The 18,534-nt window shown below is 44.5% G+C and overlaps 2 protein-coding genes across 4 annotated transcripts; one reads left to right on the top strand and one right to left on the bottom strand.

The window, feature by feature from the left end:
* Nucleotides 1-284: 284 nt before the first annotated feature.
* Nucleotides 285-1,613, bottom strand: LOC136457101 (protein SRC2-like). Its single transcript, XM_066457143.1, has one exon. It carries the CDS (start codon nucleotides 1,444-1,446, stop codon nucleotides 493-495), a length of 954 nt encoding a protein of 317 aa, XP_066313240.1. The 5' UTR covers nucleotides 1,447-1,613; the 3' UTR covers nucleotides 285-492.
* Nucleotides 1,614-8,226: 6,613 nt separating this feature from the next.
* On the top strand, nucleotides 8,227-15,312 carry LOC136457100 (mitochondrial thiamine diphosphate carrier 2-like). Of its 3 annotated transcripts, none has more exons than XR_010759676.1 (8): nucleotides 8,227-8,502; nucleotides 9,637-9,753; nucleotides 10,871-10,982; nucleotides 11,847-11,974; nucleotides 12,632-12,784; nucleotides 12,929-13,078; nucleotides 14,074-14,462; nucleotides 14,665-15,312. XR_010759676.1 is itself a non-coding variant. In XM_066457141.1 (8 exons), exons 1-8 carry the CDS (start codon nucleotides 8,377-8,379, stop codon nucleotides 14,690-14,692), a joined length of 1,011 nt encoding a protein of 336 aa, XP_066313238.1. In that variant the 5' UTR covers nucleotides 8,227-8,376; the 3' UTR covers nucleotides 14,693-15,312. The 3 variants fall into 3 exon arrangements, 2 of the variants coding, with proteins under 2 accessions (XP_066313238.1, XP_066313239.1); XM_066457141.1 differs by having other exon boundaries at nucleotides 14,074-14,270; XM_066457142.1 differs by having other exon boundaries at nucleotides 14,074-14,306.
* Nucleotides 15,313-18,534: the final 3,222 nt, after the last annotated feature.

Below are 18,534 nucleotides of genomic sequence, written 5' to 3'. Positions count from 1 at the left end.
AAGAGGTTTAAGCACCCAAGTGGGAGGTTTTTTTTAGTTCGAGTACCCAAATGGTAATGCCCCATAGTTTAAGTACCCAGGTGATAACTTTTTCAGTTCGAGTATTTAGATAGTAATGCTCCAATAGTTTAAGTATCCAAGGTGCATTTTACTCTAGGATAATCAACAATGCCCCTCAAAATCTCCGTAAGCAGCTTCCCCAGTTAGAAATGTTCGGTTAAAACCACACGCTTCAATCGATCAGACACCAGGCATACTGACAAAACTTCGAAAGTAGGCGCAAATTTGAACAGAAGAAAACCGCGTGCAATTCATGTAATGTCAGCATCGTAGGAGTATTTACAATACCATATATATCAGATATTTAAGATGCATAATTTGATTTAGTCCTGGGTTGCGTACAAAACGAAACAAACAAATCACAAAGGCAAATCCAAAACGAAACACCTCTGTCTCCGATGGCGGGATCACGTCACCACTCATCAGAGCGCTCTAGAAATCGAAGCCGCCATCGAAGCCACCGCCGTCGTAGCCGGCATCATACGCCGACGCGTCCGAGATCATGTCCCCGATCAGCAGCCCACCGACGGCGCCTCCGAGCAGCCCGGCCCCGAGCCCCATCCCGAAGTTGTTCTTCTTCTTCTGCGGCTTCACGGCCTGCTGCTGGTAGCCGTACCCGGCGGCCTGCGGCGGTGGGTACCCGTACCCGCCGTACTGCGGCGGAGGAGCGGCGTAGGGCGCCGCCGTGCTGGGACCGGCGGCAGGGTAGGCCGTCACCGGCTCGCCCGCCTTCGCCGGCTTGCCTGCCGCTGGCGGGTAGCCGGATGAGGGCGGGTACGCGCCGCCGGGAGGTGGGTACGCGTCGGCCTTGGCTGCCGGCGGGTAGGCGGCAGGAGGCGGGTAGGCGGCGGCGGGAGGCGCGTACGCGTCAGCCTTGCCGGACGGCGGCGGGTACGCGGAGGGAGGCGGGTACGCGGCGGCCTGGGTGTATGCCGACTGGGCGGGGGCGTAGCCGTTGGCGGCGCCCGCCGACTGGGTGACCTCGCCGAGCTTGTACGACAGGTTGAGGACTCCCTGGGGCTTGCCCGAGGAGATCTTGCGGACCTGGTAGGCGACGAACTTGGCGGGGACGGGGCCGTCGGGGGCGCCGGAGAGGAGCTCGGAGAGCGGGATGTGGACCTCGCCAACGTCGCGGTCGCCGAGGGCGCGCTCGGCGCGGAGGAGGACGTGGAGGGAGCCGGCGCCGGTCGCCGGGACGGCGAAGCGAAGCGTGGCGTTCCAGGTCGGGTTGCGGCCGCCGATGCGGTCGGCCTGGACCCTCTGCCGCGACCGGGGGTCCCCCGAGAGCGACACCACGGCGTAGACCTCCATCTTGGACGTCAGGTTCACGTCCTTGAGGTCCTTGGCCGAGATCAGCGTCAGCTCCAGCGTCCGCGTCGCCGCCATGGCCGGGGGTGAGCTCGCGGTCGTGGGTGGATTTTTCTTGTCTGATCCGGCGGAGACGAGAGAAAGTCAAGATGGATTGGTTTGGTTGGTTCTCCGAGATCGATCGGTTTGTGTGCTGCTGCTTGTGCTGGATCGACGACTTGAGATTGTTTGGACGGCACGAGGCTCGTGTTCGTCTTATATATCGGGAGGGGGGCGGAGGAGGCTGCTAGGACATTTCTTGGACGCGGATACTTTGCCTGCTGCATGACCGGTGGGCCCAGGTAAGGTAGGACCGGTTGTCAGTGGAGTCTTTGGTGCCTTGCAGATCCTCTAGACAGTGTGACGGAGGTCCGTTTACTTACACGCGGAGGAGAAGAGACGAGTGGTATGGCATGTATGACGCGTGGTCCCGGGGTGCGGCAGGGTTCACACGTCAGTGGGTGTAGTGTTGCTCTGCGGCGCTGTGGGATGGCAGTTGCCTCCGAACCTCCGCAAAGGCGCGCGGAAGGAAATGGACCGTTCCTTTGTCCTGTGCCGTGGGCCCGCTTTGTCAGTGTCTCAGTGCTTTGTGGGGAGTAGAGTAGGTCCCAAGTGGTGAGGTTTCTGCGCATTGAGCCATTGACCAGCACCGTGTGGCGTGGTTCGCAGCGAATCTCAGCCGTCAGTTGTGGTAGGCGATGATTCTCTTGCAGGCTAATGTGCTGTTTAGTTCTTCTCATTTTGCAAAAATTTTTAAGATTTCTGGTCACATCGAATCTTTGGACGTATGCATAAAGCATTAAATATAAATAAAAAATAAAACTAATTACACAGTTTAAACGAAATTCACGAGACGAATCTTTTAAGCCTAATTAGACTATAATTAAACACTAATTATCAAATAATAACGAAAGTACTACAGTACCATTTCGTCAACTAAACCAGGTCTAAGCAAAAAGGAAGACTGGGGGCATAGGCATCGGATCTCCTTCGCCGTAGGCCGCCGAAGCGATCTTTACACGCGTCGACGACGCTGCTCGTCCGTTGCTGTGCCTTTCTTCGCACCGTACTATGCGTATTCCGCTTTTCCCATGAATGTTCTGCTTCTTAAAATTCTTGAAAAGAACAATTCATATACACTGATCTCTATGAACCCAGGTCTCAAACTTAGGGAACAATTGTAGTAAATTAAAGGTAACAAATCTTAAAGCAACTCCAAAGATTCTTTCTAGTCTTTTTTAATTTGTAGGAATAGTGATTTTGGTAAGAAAAATATATCCTTCAACCGTCTCTTTAATTAATCTCCAAATATAGATACCATCTATTCGGAATTCTTGCAAGCCAAAAATAGAGAACGGGAATAGATCTTTAGATTACGCACAAGATATGAAAATGTTGTTGGAGAATACAAAGACATAGAAAGCGATTTTACTCAAATGACTCATTAAATGATGTTTTAGACAATAATTTTTCAAACAACTCTTGGAGATGTGCTTATAATTGAACACTTGCGAGGCCACGACTAACTTTATTTAGCTGCACTTGTATGCATCAGAATCTACATGTGTTGAGTTAGATTAGTATGTAAAATTAACCAAATTTGATCCAAATATACCCCAGCATATATGAAATAAGGTGGATACAAATGTACCTAGACAAAAATCTTAAATATCTGTTTTCATGAGTGATGAACAAATTTGCCACAAGCTGATCGCGAGAATGTGAGACGGTTCAGAGCGTGACCCTCTCGAAGAGTGGCGAAGTAAATTTCCCATGCCATGGATAGACTTGGTAGCCATTCAAAATCGTACTGAGTGACTTGAATGTAAAAAAATGCAATATTATTGTAAATGCATAGACTTGGTCCATTCACGATGGTACATTATTGATACAATAACACTCTTGACTAATGTTTGCTAAATATCTGTTCTTAAATTATATCTACAAAACTTCTGCCCTGCATGGTTCCAAATCTCGCTTGCATTGATGCATTTTTTTTTTGCAAATGCGAGTAGATCATTACGCACGTTGACTTTTAAATCGAGTCATTTATGCACGTTCTTAAAATAGGACACCTTTGACTTGCAAGTTCAAGCTGGAGCAAAACGAAAGGCCCGTCACCTCACACGCCAGGGAGTTGGACAAAAAGCACCCAACCGGACGAACCCAAACTCCAGAAGGTACGTCGGTTATATATCAGCATCTCGAAACGTACCCAAAACACTCTCCCACTCTAAGATTTTTAGCAGCATAGAAAAAAAAAAACTCATCTCCAACCACTTTTAATTGAACTTCACCTCCCAATCTTTTAGCACTTGGAAAAAAAACCCCTCGCACGTAAAGATGCGCGGACTCTAGCTAGCGCGCATCCCTCCCGCGGCAATCTAAACGTCTACCAATGTAAAGGTGGAAGGACATAGAAAGAATAAAGAGTTACCGATACAAATGTATGAGAGAGAAAGAATATATAAAATTGGTTAAGATAATTTAGAAATAGTATATGATTCCTGATGTAAAATTGTCTTCTATATTTTAGGAGTGAATTATTGGGAACTGTTGGAGATGATTTTATTTTTTTCCTCCTAATTGAAAGGACCTATGATGCCGCCTAGAGGAGGGTGAATATGCGTTTCTGATAATTAACATCTTTAAATGCGAAAACAATTAGTAAATGGAGTTTTCAAAATAGAAACTCCACATAAGAGTAATACCACCCCTCACAAGCTAGCCACAAGTATGTAAAAGATACTAAATAAATCTAGGAGCCACAATCCTGCATCACAACGATTAGCGCAAGGATCAAATAAATTCAGCACTGAGCTCTAATATCGGACGTGTCCGGTAGGTATACATGATTTCTGCAGAGCAGCCCCAAACTTGCTCCTTTCGATTTCTATCTTCAAACCAAACTGCAGGTACCTACTCGAGATGACAGTAAACACAGAGAACATGCACAAGAGCTAGAGCAACACAAATATCGAATGAAATGCAAATTGAGACACGATATTTGTTTTATCGAAGTTCGGATTCGTTCGAGTCCTACTCTCCGTTGAGGGGGCTGCGGGCGACCCAGCGAAGGTCAACCCTAGAGGGTACCACGAAGGTCACTTTAGTCGGAGTCTTTTCCAACTCCTTTTCCTCCTTCCACTAGATGATTCCGATGCGACGGAATCGACCGTTATAGACTTTTCGAGGCACACCACAATCTCTCGGGTGCTCTCGGGCGACGCCTAACTGTCTAGGACCGAAGAGTCCAAGAGTAACAAATGCGAATCACGAGATTGACAATATACACAAGTGCTCAAGTGGTTGGATTGCTCTCTTTTTGAATTTCACTCAACCCACAATTTGATTTGACAAATTTGATCAATCACTCGCTAAGAGAGGGTTGGGAGAGTTGGCAAGGCTCAAAAAACGTGTGTGTATCAGCAGAATCAGCAGCCTCCAAAGGTGGAGGCTTGGAGGTATTTATAGCTCCCTTAGAAAAACTAGCTGTTTTATAGCCGTTGCCATACCGGACACGTCCGGTATGACTTACACTGCCCCAACGGTAACCAAGTTACAGTGATAATGTGAGGTGCCGGAACTCCCGATGAATATCGGAACTCACGACTCGCATCGGAACTCCCGACCCTCAGCAAATTTGAAAACCATGTAACCGAGTTAAAGTATGTGAGGTGTCGGAACTCCCGACACATGCTGGAACTTCCGACCGTTGGAACTCCTAACCCTCAAGTCTTTTGAAAACTAGTCGTTGGCCTCTGGTCATGCATACTGAATACCAGACACGTCCGGTATGACCAGGACAGCGAACCCTCCAAGTCAGTTAGAGTGCGAGACGTCGGAACTCCCGACCCTTGTCGAAACTCCCGTCCGTCGAAACTCTCGACGAACCAACCCGAGAACAACAATGTTAGCACTGCTGAGTAAATACTAAACACGTCCGGTATTGCCAGACCAGCAAAAATAAAGTTAGCTCTTTTGTCGCTCAAATACTCAAAACTCATATGGGTTGGCTTGAGCACTTATGAAACATTATCTATCAACATGATGCATCCCTCTTAATAGTACGACATACCTATTAAACTCAAGATAAAAGGAAAAATGAATTTATACCACTTGAGTTGATCTATTTTGAATTGATGCCGTCTCTTTCAATCTTCATCAAATAGGAGTGCTAACATGTTGATAATGATCTTTTCACTTGAGCATACCCATCTTGAGCACGTGACTTGATTCCATTCATCAAATTTGAATAATCACAAATATATCAAGTCACTTCCATCAAACACTTCAATAATGATTTGATCCTCCACATAAACGTGGCCATCATAGCTTTATTAGTACCTCAACTAAATGCAAGTACTTCCTTCTTCACCCTAGCTTGGTTCTTCGGCCGTCAAGCCGTCGCTTGCCCTTCACCCTTGCTTAGTACCTCAAAGCCTTTCCTTGCTATTTTCACCATCTCAAGCCATCACAAGGCACATCTTGTGTTGAATCATCCATTCATGTATTGTTATCTTTTTCATTTCAATTTAGCAAGCTTCAAATATGAGACCAATCCATATGCAATCCCTTATGTCTCATTAATTAATTCTTACAAGCTTGCTTTCACATAGAATATGGAAAATCCCACAATAAATAAGCCTTTGCATGAATACCATTTGCATCGTTGTCTTGTGCTCGAACTAGATTGTTTACACAACAACACATCGTTTTGGGTTTCATTAAATACATGTGAGATAACCTATTACCTATCCACACTTAGCACATGGGTTAGTCCTTTAATCGTGTTGTCATTTAATCATCCAAAACCCACTAAAGGGCTAGATGCACTTTCACTAATACTTTTTGATGAGTTGAAAAACTCTATGATTTTGGGAAGAAAATATTGGAAACTCTTAGAAATGCTGTACATAGAGTTCTATCAGGATAATTGATAATCCAGTTGAAGGATCAACATCTACCATCCATTTTTTTAACCATGAAAGGGCTCTAACCTTTTTCATGCTAGTAATATAAACACCCTGTTCGTTTTGGCTTATTTGGCTTATAAGTTATACTTCACCAAATCAGCCAACAGTATTTTCAGCTATAGCTTATCAACCAAACAAGCCCAAACGAACAGGGCGTTTATCTTCCAACAAATAGCAGCTTCAAACTTTAATTATATATATTAATATATACACCGAGACCATATACCCATTTTGTATATCTGTTGTAGGCCCCCTTTGATGTAGCTCCGGACGGCTCCGGCTCCTCCTCTCATTTCCTATAACATCACTGTTTGTCACTATAGCAAGAAGCCATTTCGTTTCCCAAAAAAAAAAATAAACTACAAAGAGAAAAGGCCAGAGCTGCAGGGAGCTGTGCCAAACAATCCCGTAGTCTATGCTACCCACGTCACCAAGGAACTAATCTCTCGCTCCAACGCTTGCTTCAATGTCCTTGAGCTTTTAGTCAGACTAGGCCAGTGTTGCTTCTGCAGGCCACTAGCTCAAATGACGTGAATACCCGGGCCCAGGTGGAGTTTGTGGCAGTACGCCCCGTTGGCGCGTTAGACAAGGGCTAGAATTGATACTTTTTTTGGAAAAAGAATTGACGCATTTGTTAAAGGTGGCAATCAGCGTTAGTTTTAACGCCGGCTTTTGCCCGGCACCGGCCAACGAAAAGCAGCACACCAGATTTCTATATATCAGGGCAAAAATGAAAAGCCTTAGAGCAACTTCAACACTCGGGTAAAAAATCTTACTCTAACGGGACCCTTACTACGGACCTCAAATTTGTGGGGGCACCAAAATTCTCCCACCGGCCCCAATTGCTATTGGCCCAACAAACCAGCCCCCATCCTGCTCGCGCGTACGGAACTGCGGTTCCCTTCCTCCGCCACCGACCTCCACCGCCCCCGATCTCCATCGGCGTGCTGCCTCCCTCCACCGGCGGCCTCCCTCCACCGTTGGCTTCACGTGCTCCCTTCCTCCGCCGCCACCGACAATCGGATGGGCACGCTCGCCTCCGTGCGGGCACGCAGGAGCGGCGCCGGCCTCACGTGCTCCCTCTGCTGCTCCACGAGCTCCTTCCCCGCGGGCTCCCTTCCCAGCGGCCGCACGACATCGATGCCGCTCCTTCTTCCCCGCAGTCCTCTCCTCGGGCACCACTTAGAGGAGGCAAGCGGATGGAATCCGTCCACTAATCCTCTCTCTCCTTGGGCGGCCACATGCTCCCTCTCTCCTCCGGCGCACCCGCATGCTCCCTCTCCCCTCCGACAGCGCGACACGGAGTTCCAGCAGGCGGATTCGCGAAGGACAGTGACGGCGCCCTCCATTGCCGGTCAAAACGTGAAGAAAAGAAAGGAGCCAGTCAAAACACGAAGAAAAGAAAGGAGGAGGGATAGTCTCAATGATAGACAGGTCCATGTGTCAGTGACTATTGGAAGAAATTTAGGGGCCTTTTTTTTTATGCTACTGCTAGAGTGGAAAGAGAAATTTAGGTCAATAAAAATAAGGTTGGACATTTAAATAAAAAATAGAGGTTAAGATTTGGGGCTATCGCTGGAGTTGCTTTTAAAACGTGGAACGGAAAGCCAAAAGATGAGGTCCCTGTTTTGCCGTCTCGAAGTGTCAACCTTTTGCCTCGTCCAACGTGGCAACGGTAGCAACATCGAACAAAGTCGGCGGCGCCCTCGTCCCTTCGCCCGCGTCTCTTCTCGTCAAAAAGGCTATCAAAGCGATCGCGCTGCGCCTCAGCCCCCGGACGCGCTGAAGGTGAACCGAGCGCTGACCGACCCGCCCCGGCCGCGCCCACGGGCCACCACGACGCGTCGACGCGGCGGCCTCCGTCCCAAGAGCCAAACCGCCTCTTTTTCCAAAGGCCAAACCACCACCCGTCCACCCCCCATTATCTCTCTTTCCTTTCTCACCCCCGTGACCCGTCTCGCCCTTTCTCGCCTCGCCGCCGCCGCCGCAGCCGATGGGCTCCGGGGAGGAGCCGTCGCAGATGCGGAGGGCGCTGGTGGACTCGCTCGCGGGCGCCATCTCCGGCGGCATCTCCCGCACCGTCACCTCCCCCCTCGACGTCATCAAAATCCGCTTCCAGGTCCTCCCCCCTCCCCCTAACCTCTCCTCTCCTCCCATGGTACATTTTGCGGCCGGGCTGTCGCGGTGCTGCTTGCTGGGGCACCACCCGCTGTTTGTTCGCAAGCTAGGTATCGTAAGATTGCGCGGTTGGGATCACCTGGGGGAGTTTTTGAGGGTCTTGGCGTGCCTCTGGAGAGGCGGTAGGTTCGGTGTTTGTATACTGGAAGCTGTTTACCTCGTCTGATTCGCGCCTGCATTGCGTATCTGCAGGAATTCGGGGTAATTGAGTGCCTGCGGCTGCGTTTGTGTCTGTTTTTTTTTAATCGTGGGATAGATACTGGTTCGATCAATTCGGAAATGGATTAGGTATATGTAGTATTTGAAGTCACGAGGTACACATGGATTAACTGATTAACTGCATGGTTTGGGAGTGGTTTCGTCTCTGCGCTAACTGCTAGGCATGCTGTCTATTGATTTAGGATGATGTTGCCAGTTTTAGCTTATTTCCTTGTTGTGGTAGCTTGTCTGGGCATTACCTTATATGGTCACCGTACATTTAGCAGAAATGTTGATGAGTTCTACTGTTTTATGAAAGTAAGGGCGGGGATTGCTGTTTAATCAATTAATTAACTTTGCAACCTCACCGGAACTGCATTGTAATAAGCTTACCAAATGCTAATATTCATTTGGAAACATGCTTTTATTATGTGTAACCTTGATAAGAATCTCTGGATGTATGATTGATTATGGTTTTGAGGGCCCTGTTTGTCAGATAATGAACCGTTAATATCACTTGCTTAGTTTGCGCAAATTGGAGGTCTTCATTTTCTGCAAATATACCAAGAAATAATTAAAATTTATTTGACTAGGAGACAGTAAGATCGGAGTATCGGACTATTATGTGACAGAATAATTTTGTACCTGTACCTTTTACTCGACATTATTGCTTTCCCACTAAAATTTCATGATAGTATTTTTTTACTCGATATTATTCCTTTCCCACTAAAATTACATGATAGTAATGAAAACAGCACAGATGCCATCGGGCGAAACGAAACTTTGCCCTTTTAGTACATTGTAATCTTTTACATATTCTATTGGTCAAGGCATATCGGTTTTGGATGTTCAGAGGCTTCTTCATTATTCTCTGCAGGTTCAGTTAGAACCCACAACCTCGTGGGGCATTCTTCGAAGGGATGTATATGGACCTTCCAAATACACTGGGTTTCTGCAAGCAACCAAAGATATTCTCAGAGAGGAAGGTTTACCGGTATCTGCCTTGCCTTGAACACTTCTTGGCTTATGCCATATTGAGCTATTGAGAAACAGACTAGTACAGATACTGTTGCTCTTGCACTTGCATGCCTCTATATAATAGGGCGTACCCAGTGCAGAGAGCTCCCGCTCTGTGCGGGGTCTGGGGAAGGGTGTTAGTGGCAAGCCTTACCCTCGCCTGTGCAATGCGAGGAGACCGCGACTCGAATCCGGAACCTTCCGGTCACAGGCGGTAAGACTCTACTGCTTGCACTAGGCCCGCCCTTCCATGCCTCTATATAATAGGTTAAACTAGACAACATTGCACAGGATACTGGTACTGTTGCACTCTAACTGTGTCTTACTAGGTAGAGTCCTGCCCTATAGTCTGGAATTGGAAGAATTCTGATTTTCCTTTTAGCAATCCATGTCTATTTGAGCTTTGTTTGGACAGAAATGTGTTTGGATTTTCCACAACTTCCAGTCTTTCACATTCCCATCTACTTGTTAGACACTGTCAGGTGGCTTTTCATCTAGACATGGACATATCGATATCTCACAACTCAATGAGGCTTGCTTGGCTCTCAACAAGCAAATCGTCTAAGTTGTGGCAGTAAAAACGGGGTCATGACTTATTTATGTTCTGATGTAGAATACCAATGTTTTCAAATAGTCTAATCGACCATAGTCGCCATGGCACCGATCAGCCCGACTAATCGTGACTAATTATGACTATGCCATGGCACCGATAAGGCCGACTAGTCGCAGGTAGTCGGACGACTTGATAACCTTGCAGAATACATACTCACCATGTCCTTGTCACACCTATAATGATATTTACGTTTTACTCCTGAAATCAATGATGCTAAAACCATGATGTTATATTTTTGCCTGTAAAGAATATGTTAATATATCGCATGCAAAATAAGTGAGGTGTTACTCAAGAAGGAAAGAAAGCATAGCCGAGGTCACCGGTCACCCTATGCCACACTGTAGCTTTGCATCCATCCAGTCTTTGTTCTGTTTCTTGCCTTTCTTGTGATCTGTGATAAGTGAGGTGTTTCTTGCCTTTCTCACTATTAGTATATTAATCTGCATATATGTTCTTACTGTGCAAGATTGTTACATTTCAGGGATTTTGGAGAGGAAATGTACCGGCTCTGTTGATGTATATGCCATATACAGCTATACAATTCACTGTTCTACACAAACTAAAAACATTTGCTTCTGGTTCATCTAGAACAGGTATCTTGTCTGCATAAGGCCCCCATACAACTTCATTTGTTGCTTTATACTGTATTAGTTGCAAGTTGCAACAGTCATTCCCCACACCTTATGATAAGGCTTGCAGTAGTTTTCTTTCTTCTAGTGACTGCGTTCTGTGGCAAAACATGCTAAATCTTATTACCTGTGCATTATATCACTCGAGCTAGAACGTGTGCCACCATAGAGGAAAAAAGTACACCTAAGCTTAACCATGGTGCTCCTTTGACATTCAGTTGCTCCCATCACTTCAGTTTCAATGAATGTGCCATTTTTTTCATTCTAGGTGTTCTCAGGGATCCTATTTTCAATTTTTTTGTTTTCTTCTGACAAAATGGCAGTTACAGTTCCATTAAAACTGGATTTTTTTTTCAGTTCTCTCGTGGCATTCTCTTGGATTGTCCCATATTCCACCTTTTGGATCTTTGACGATTTCTTTATTTATGTATGATTAAACCATGGATTATTTTGTAGTATACAACTAACTTTGGAATTGTTGGCTGATGTATCAAACTATTGACTTCCATAGGAGTAGTGTTTTGATGTGGTTGCGTCCATTATAGAAGTTGACGATGCCATGACCATAACCTATTTTAACTTGAATGGCAGTTGTTCAGATGAGTGGTGTGCACAATTTGGTGTTAGTTGAATGATTTGAACATTTCCCCAATCTCTTCTCTTTATAACCGATGCTTTTTGAATATGGTACCTTCAAAGTTAGTTAGCTGCTGTAACTCATCTCACTGCCATATTAAAAAATCATATATATTGTTCAAAATTAAAGAACTGTTATGAGTATATGCATCTCTAAATCTTATTTGATCTATTGGTCTTTTTCTCTAACAGAGGATCATTTGCATCTGAGCCCTTACTTATCCTATGTAAGTGGAGCTCTAGCAGGATGTGCAGCAACTATAGGGTCATATCCATTTGACCTTCTGAGGACTATTCTTGCATCGCAGGGTGAACCAAAGGTAAGTCTGATATTACCTTTGGTCTACATTTTTTTCTTTTTTTTGGGGGGAACACTTGTGGCATGTTTAGTTGTGTGTAATTGATTGGAGTGATGAGGACTTTAGGGTTAGAGACAAGTGTGTGTCTGTGGGATTTCAACAGGAAGGGAATCGGGAAATTTGTAGGTCCAACACCCACTATTTCAAAATTCAAACCTATAGAGGGGTAGTAATTGGAAGGTTATTGCTGTCTGAAGATGAATGGATGCATCCCGACCCTTCATAATTACTTAAACAGCTAAACTAGTGTCTTATCAATTTCCCGTCCCCTTTGCCAAACAAGGTGCTGGGCTTTAAATTGAACTTTCTACGCCCTGTCACGAATAAATCATAAACTTGTTCTTTAGTTATGATTCTGTTAGCTTGGTTTCGGAACTGCTCATATTCTTTAAGACCTGATATTTTAATTTTGAGGCCGATGTAGTTCCTGGAGAATTTTTGTCCCGTCATTGCAAATATTTGAAAATATTATGTATTAATTTGCTTCTTATTAATGGATGCCATTATGCATGCAATTCTTTGTTGAGATTTTCTTCTACCATTTCAATGTCAATGTTTTTGGCACTTCTGATGCCACACAGGGTTTGCTGATTCAGAGAGCTGTACTTTTCTCTGTAGGTTTACCCCAACATGAGGTCTGCGTTTGTTGATATAATTAAAACTCGTGGTGTTCAAGGGCTTTATTCTGGTCTATCTCCAACTCTTGTTGAAATCATACCATATGCCGGTTTGCAGTTCGGTTCATACGACACTTTCAAACGTTCGATGATGGTAATGACATTAAACTCACAGTTTTTGCATATTCCATAAGTAGAGAGTTCCTTCTATGTTGAATACATGCTTGTCAAGAATACCAAATACTTCTATGAATGCTGGTGAAATTTAGTCTTCCTGACTGTATTTTCTGCCATGCAGACATGGAACAGATATAAATATTCACATCTTAACTTAGGAAGCGAGGATGATTCAGTATCAAGTTTCCAGCTATTTCTTTGTGGGTTTGCAGCTGGGACATTTTCAAAGGCTGCATGCCACCCACTTGATGTTGTAAAGAAAAGGTTCCAGGTGATTTTCTTGTCTTGAAAGCAACTGATTCCTCCAGTTGCTTTGTGGTATTTAGATATAGGCAAATAACTTGATACTGCATAGCTTTGAGGCAGTCATTGTGGTTTATCATTCTATGGTTGTCTGTCTGCTGTAACTACTTAGGAGTACAAGATATATAACATTAGCAGAGTCCTTTTCTATATGCACCCATGTACTGTATATTGCCCCCATGGGGGGCTATTATTCAACACAAGTGCTAAAAAAGGACTCTACTAACATATACATAAAGGACTCTATACTCCTAACACACACCATGGTCCACCAGGCCAGTTACCATTTCCTAATTAACTATAAAGGCAGCTGCAGGATATACCGTTTCTTTACTAAATTAATTAGGGATAATACCGTTTCTTTACTAAAATAGTTAGTCCTTTCTGGCTTAAAACAAAACAAAAACTTTTCATGCACCCTCCAAATTAGATAAACTCATTACTGGTATTTGGATCTGCTCTCTTGGTCATGCCAAACATTGCAACTTCAACTTTGACACAGGCTGAAGTTGGGCCACTTTTTTTTTAATTGCTCGCGCGAATGTGTGTATGCTATAAACTATGGTCTTGTCCTTCAGTCATGTCACACTGTGAAATTTATTTGTATAGAATATCTGCACCCATTCGAGTTAATAATAGTAGCCTCTTTTGTTCACTTGGCATGTTTTGTGTCAGTATGTTTCTGCTGACTTACTGAAGACATTTATTTCCATACCGTTATATTTGCTTGTTGCCACTTGCCAGTATGACAGTATGTGGTATACTGGTATACCACTTCATTGAGGAATGAGTTGACCTTAGTGCCTCTTAGGCGCAAATGCCTATTTAGGTTGGCAATGAATTACTTGAGAATGAGTCATGGTCATGGATCATAATAGATTTCTTCATGCCTTATGTTATACTCTGTATTTGTCTTGAGATTGCTAGCAATGGGATGATCAGGTTTCCTCGGTCATAATGCAGATTGAAGGACTAAAACGCCATCCAAGGTATGGAGCTCGAATTGAGAGCAGCACATACAAGGGCATGTACCATGCCTTAAAGGAGATTGTCGCAAAGGAGGGATTTGGAGGCCTTTATAAGGGCCTTTTCCCCTCTTTGGTGAAATCGGCCCCTGCTGGTGCTGTCACATTTGTGGCATATGAATACATCTCAGACTGGTTAGAGTCGATACTGATGTGAAAATCTTCAATGCAGTAATACTTTATCCCCATTTTTTTTTTCTGTTGCTGTCTATATTCTTTCTCCATGCTGTTGTACACTTGTGTCTGGAAGAGGCTGCAGTTCCATTGGATCTTGCAGTCCATACGAGGTTTGGGAGCCTGCTAAAATCAACTGGATGATTCATGCTCGTAAGCTCCTCTCATGGGTTTTGGCAAATCATTAGACGTTACACAAATTGGCAATCGAGTTGATCACTGAAGATTTGCTTTCTAGATTTCTACGCACTGAGGCCTACCTTTTCTGCAAACCTGAAGTTTTATGTTTTTGTTGTTGTTGTGTGCATGCTAGTTCACCTTCAAAGCAGTGATAGAACCTGAAACTGATTTGCAGGATAGGGAGCAAGGCAGGAGTTGAGTGAGTTCTTGTTGGATCATGGAGCTGTCAGGATACCATGACGAAAACTTTTTGCACACTCTGGACATGGAGGGTGTCCAGGTCAATCGTGAAGTGCATACAATTCCTAGAGATCTGATACATGCAAAGCCTTACATAGAAAAGAGCTAGTTTGTCGTTTCTTATTCTTTTCCCCAATTGCCTAATGTGGTGGTAGGGCATTCATTGGCGTGTAAAACAAGGCTGAGTAAAACTAGCATAGTGATCGTGACACATCACTCATGACGAAAGTCAAAAGCAGCCGGCAGTTTTGTTGGGATCGTCATACGAATCTTTTTTCGGCTGTAGACATGCTATATCTACTCCAGCTAGTAGAGTAACAATGTATGCCACTCAGATGGCTCATGCTTAATGGCAGTCGTAATTCATCCAACCATTTGTTGCCGGACTTTCGGTGATATAGGTGGCAGACTGTCGGCTGATTTAGTGGGAGAGAAAAACACTGGCTGAATTGGCTTATAAGGCATGACTTAAAGTACTGCTGGCTGATTTAGTGTGAGAGAAAAACATTGTTCAAAGCCGTGGATTATAAGTAAGATACTAGCTAATAAGCCGAAACGAATATGCTAATGTTCTTATCCAGCAGATCGTACTTGTCTACTTGCGTCTTTTTGTTTGACTTATAAGTCGTACTTTTTCAGTCAACGAACAATATTTTTATCTCAGAACAAATCAACCAACAATATTTTTCAGCCATGGCTTATCAGCCAAACGAACTGAGCATTGAGCTATGGATGATCATGTTGTCTTAGCTTTCATGGAGTATTAAATATAGACTAAAAAATAATTAAGGCCTTATTTAGTTCCTCCCCTAAAGTTGAGTTTCTATCATATCAGATGTTTGACACATGTATAGAGTATTAAATATAGACTAAAAATAACTAATTACACAGATTGTGATTAATTTACGAGATGATTTTTTTAAGTCTAATTAGTTCATGATTTGACAATGTGGTGCTACCGTAAACATATGCTAATGATAGATTAATTAGGCTTAATAAATTTATCTCGTGGATTACTGATAACTTCTGTAATTTATTTTATTATTACTACCTGAACATCCAGATGTGACACCTAAACTTTAGCCAATAAATTTAAACACCACCTTATTATTATTGTTACGCACGTGTCGAGCGGTAGACATTTCTTCTGCAGTCTGGCTAATCTTGCGTCAGATATCGTCCGAGGTGAAACAGTGTGTTGCCTTTGCCTGGCCTGCGTACTGCGCAAGGCAGAAGCAATGAACGTGAGTTCGCCGCAAATGTTACATGGCCGTATCTCTTTGGACCTTAATAAGATTTCACAGCAAGAAATCTTGCTTTTCTGATAATTTTAACTCGCTGCTTCTGTGCCGGTAATCTTTACCTCTCGAATCCAGGGTTCAAGCTCGGGCACCCGATTAATCCACGTCGCCCGTTAGCCAACAACCATAGGATCTGGCGAAAATACAATATTGACCGTTCGATCGGGCTCATAGCGGGTCTCCTCCATTAAGGCACGAACCCGGAAGGTTAGGAATGCTCGCGAACCGACCCGTCACCTCCGCGCCGCGTCTCCCTCCTCCCGGTTGCTCCATCGTCCCCCGCACCTCTTCCCTTCTCCTCCCCAGGCATGGCGCGAAGCGCGCAATGCCGGCCGCACTTGGCGCGGGCGAATAGAGTTGGGCGCGAGGTGAGGCAGGTCGCGACCGCGCGTGGGGCAACGGCGCTGGTGGAAGGGCGGCGCAAGACACGGCGACCTCGCCCCGCCGCTCCGCCCACCGTGTGCTCTACCTTCCACGCCGCTGCATCCGCAAGGACGCACCCTTCTTGTCTGCCCCAGCGCCTTTTGCCTTGCCGCGGGATGCAGGCCGAGGAAACACACGCGATGCGCTAGGAGGCGGCACGCATCCGACTTCATAGCGCGCTTCTGTGCGTGGCTGCCGCCACCGTAGCCCGACTGCCGTGGGTCATGTCGTGTAGCAAGCCTGCGTTGGCGCACGGACGTGGTTGGCTTTGCGCCACGCCTATCGACGGCAGTTCGCAGATGGCCGGGGATGGTGCCAGTGCCAGCCACTGTTGTGCACACTGCCTGCTTGATGAAATGCTATGGTGCGACGTCACGGGGCTTCGTGGGCTTCATTTGCAGGATTGGCCACGCTGCCATCGCACCATGTCGCAGGCATGCACACATGTGGTCCTTCACCTCATAGATATGGACAACAACGAGGACGAGGAGAGCAGTGACGCCAACTACGTCTTGTTCGACCTTGAGACCTTCCCCGGCTGGTGCCGGACAACGACAATCCCTGTGAACAACACCTATAGGCATCTCTATAACACAGGTACGCAAACAACTAAAGCAAATAAATGCATCAGAGTTAGCTCAAACACTTCTGTTACTTCAATTCCAACATGTATATAACAATAAACTTTCTTGATTACATTTTTGTTTAATTTACATGATATGGATTTAAGAAGCGCAAAATCAAAATGCTGGAGTGAATGATAAATTTTTAGGCCAATCATACACAGAGAAGGAGCTCGTCGATAAGATTTGTAGTTAATTCCATGATAGTTTGCATATCTCAGTTTGTAAATTTCATCAACATCAATGTGCTATTCACTAAAAATTGTATCTTTTCACAAGAATTGTGCGGCTGCTTCTGATTCAATTGTCAGGCTGTCCAATACATTAATCACATTAATCAAAATACATGTTGCTTTCAAGTTACTTTTCTCTGCTGTATATGCTGAGCTGCCGCTTGCTCCACACCTCAAGTATAGTCTTGGCTCTTAATTGTTTTAAAATCCTAAATTCTGTACTATAAACATGCTTGTGTGATAGCAAGTTCTACATTAGATGGTCATTGCAGAGTCCTCCCTCCTAATTTTAATTCCATGACCCTCTCGGCCTCTCCGTTTCTTTATTGCACTTGCAGAATTTTACATGTATTTTGTAAGATAGAACAACAAGTGCACGGCGATATTAGAATCCTAATCCTGAACCCATCATCGTTGACCGACACCCTTAATCCACCACCAGTTTTGATGCAATCAAGTTGACAACGGCATTATCATCGGCCGCCGTCCTTAAGCCCGATTGCTGGTTTCAAAGGCTCCCGTGGGTGAGACAAGAGTGCAGGAACCAGAAGGTAAACAATCCTCATTCAACTCCTACTCTTGATCTATGTACTTGGGTTTGTAAATAAACCAGATTCCAGTTGTTTTAAATCATCTATATCCCCTTTGTTCTTAATTCACTTGGCTGGATCATCTAATTTGAGCAGTGAAAATCACTACCAATAGTTGCAAATCATCTGCCTCCTCTCTATTCTTAAATTACTCGGCTAGAGCATCTAAATTTAGTCTCGAACAAAACTAAATAAATAGTGAGCACCAGTATGAAAAGTGGATAAAGGAAAAGGAGGTGGGGTGACACCATTGCTAACTTCTATACTACATAAGCAACATTTATCTATCATTTCCTCTGAAATTGTCATACAATTTAGCTTTCTATTCAGGGTACATAGTTGTTATGAATAGTATACTACTGTCATATCGCTTTTGGCAAAAATCGTGTGAATCGAATCGAACTGGTATTTATTAACGAGAACTACCAAATCATTAGATAAATATATTCATCAGAAGTGCACCAAACAAAGAAAAAAATATAGACCTGAAAAAGTAGCCAATATTGAATTCTTTGCTTCATTTTTAGAATAGTAGTGATCCTTGATTCAGATCTTTTAGCATTACATAGGAATATTTTGCATCAAAGAGTCCCTTACAACTTAATCTAAAATACTTCTATTGTTCATGTGGAGAG

The sequence above is a fragment of the Miscanthus floridulus genome, chromosome 6 (genome assembly GCF_019320115.1).
Source record: "Miscanthus floridulus cultivar M001 chromosome 6, ASM1932011v1, whole genome shotgun sequence".
Taxonomy (NCBI): Eukaryota; Viridiplantae; Streptophyta; class Magnoliopsida; order Poales; family Poaceae; genus Miscanthus; species Miscanthus floridulus.
The sequence above is the reverse complement of the archived record's forward strand: the minus strand, read 5'-3'. Positions and strand labels throughout refer to the sequence as shown.

What these genes read in the sequence shown, in the direction of transcription:
- LOC136457101 (XM_066457143.1), bottom strand. Translation starts at nt 1,446, where the DNA reads ATGGCGGCGACGCGGACGCTGGAGCTGACGCTGATCTCGGCCAAGGAC.
- LOC136457100 (XM_066457141.1), top strand. Translation starts at nt 8,377, where the DNA reads ATGGGCTCCGGGGAGGAGCCGTCGCAGATGCGGAGGGCGCTGGTGGAC. An exon ending in TTCTGGTTCATCTAGAACAG is followed by an intron (nt 10,983 to 11,846) that starts GTATCTTGTCTG and finishes TTTCTCTAACAG; the next exon opens with AGGATCATTTGCATCTGAGC. An exon ending in CATCGCAGGGTGAACCAAAG is followed by an intron (nt 11,975 to 12,631) that starts GTAAGTCTGATA and finishes TTTTCTCTGTAG; the next exon opens with GTTTACCCCAACATGAGGTC.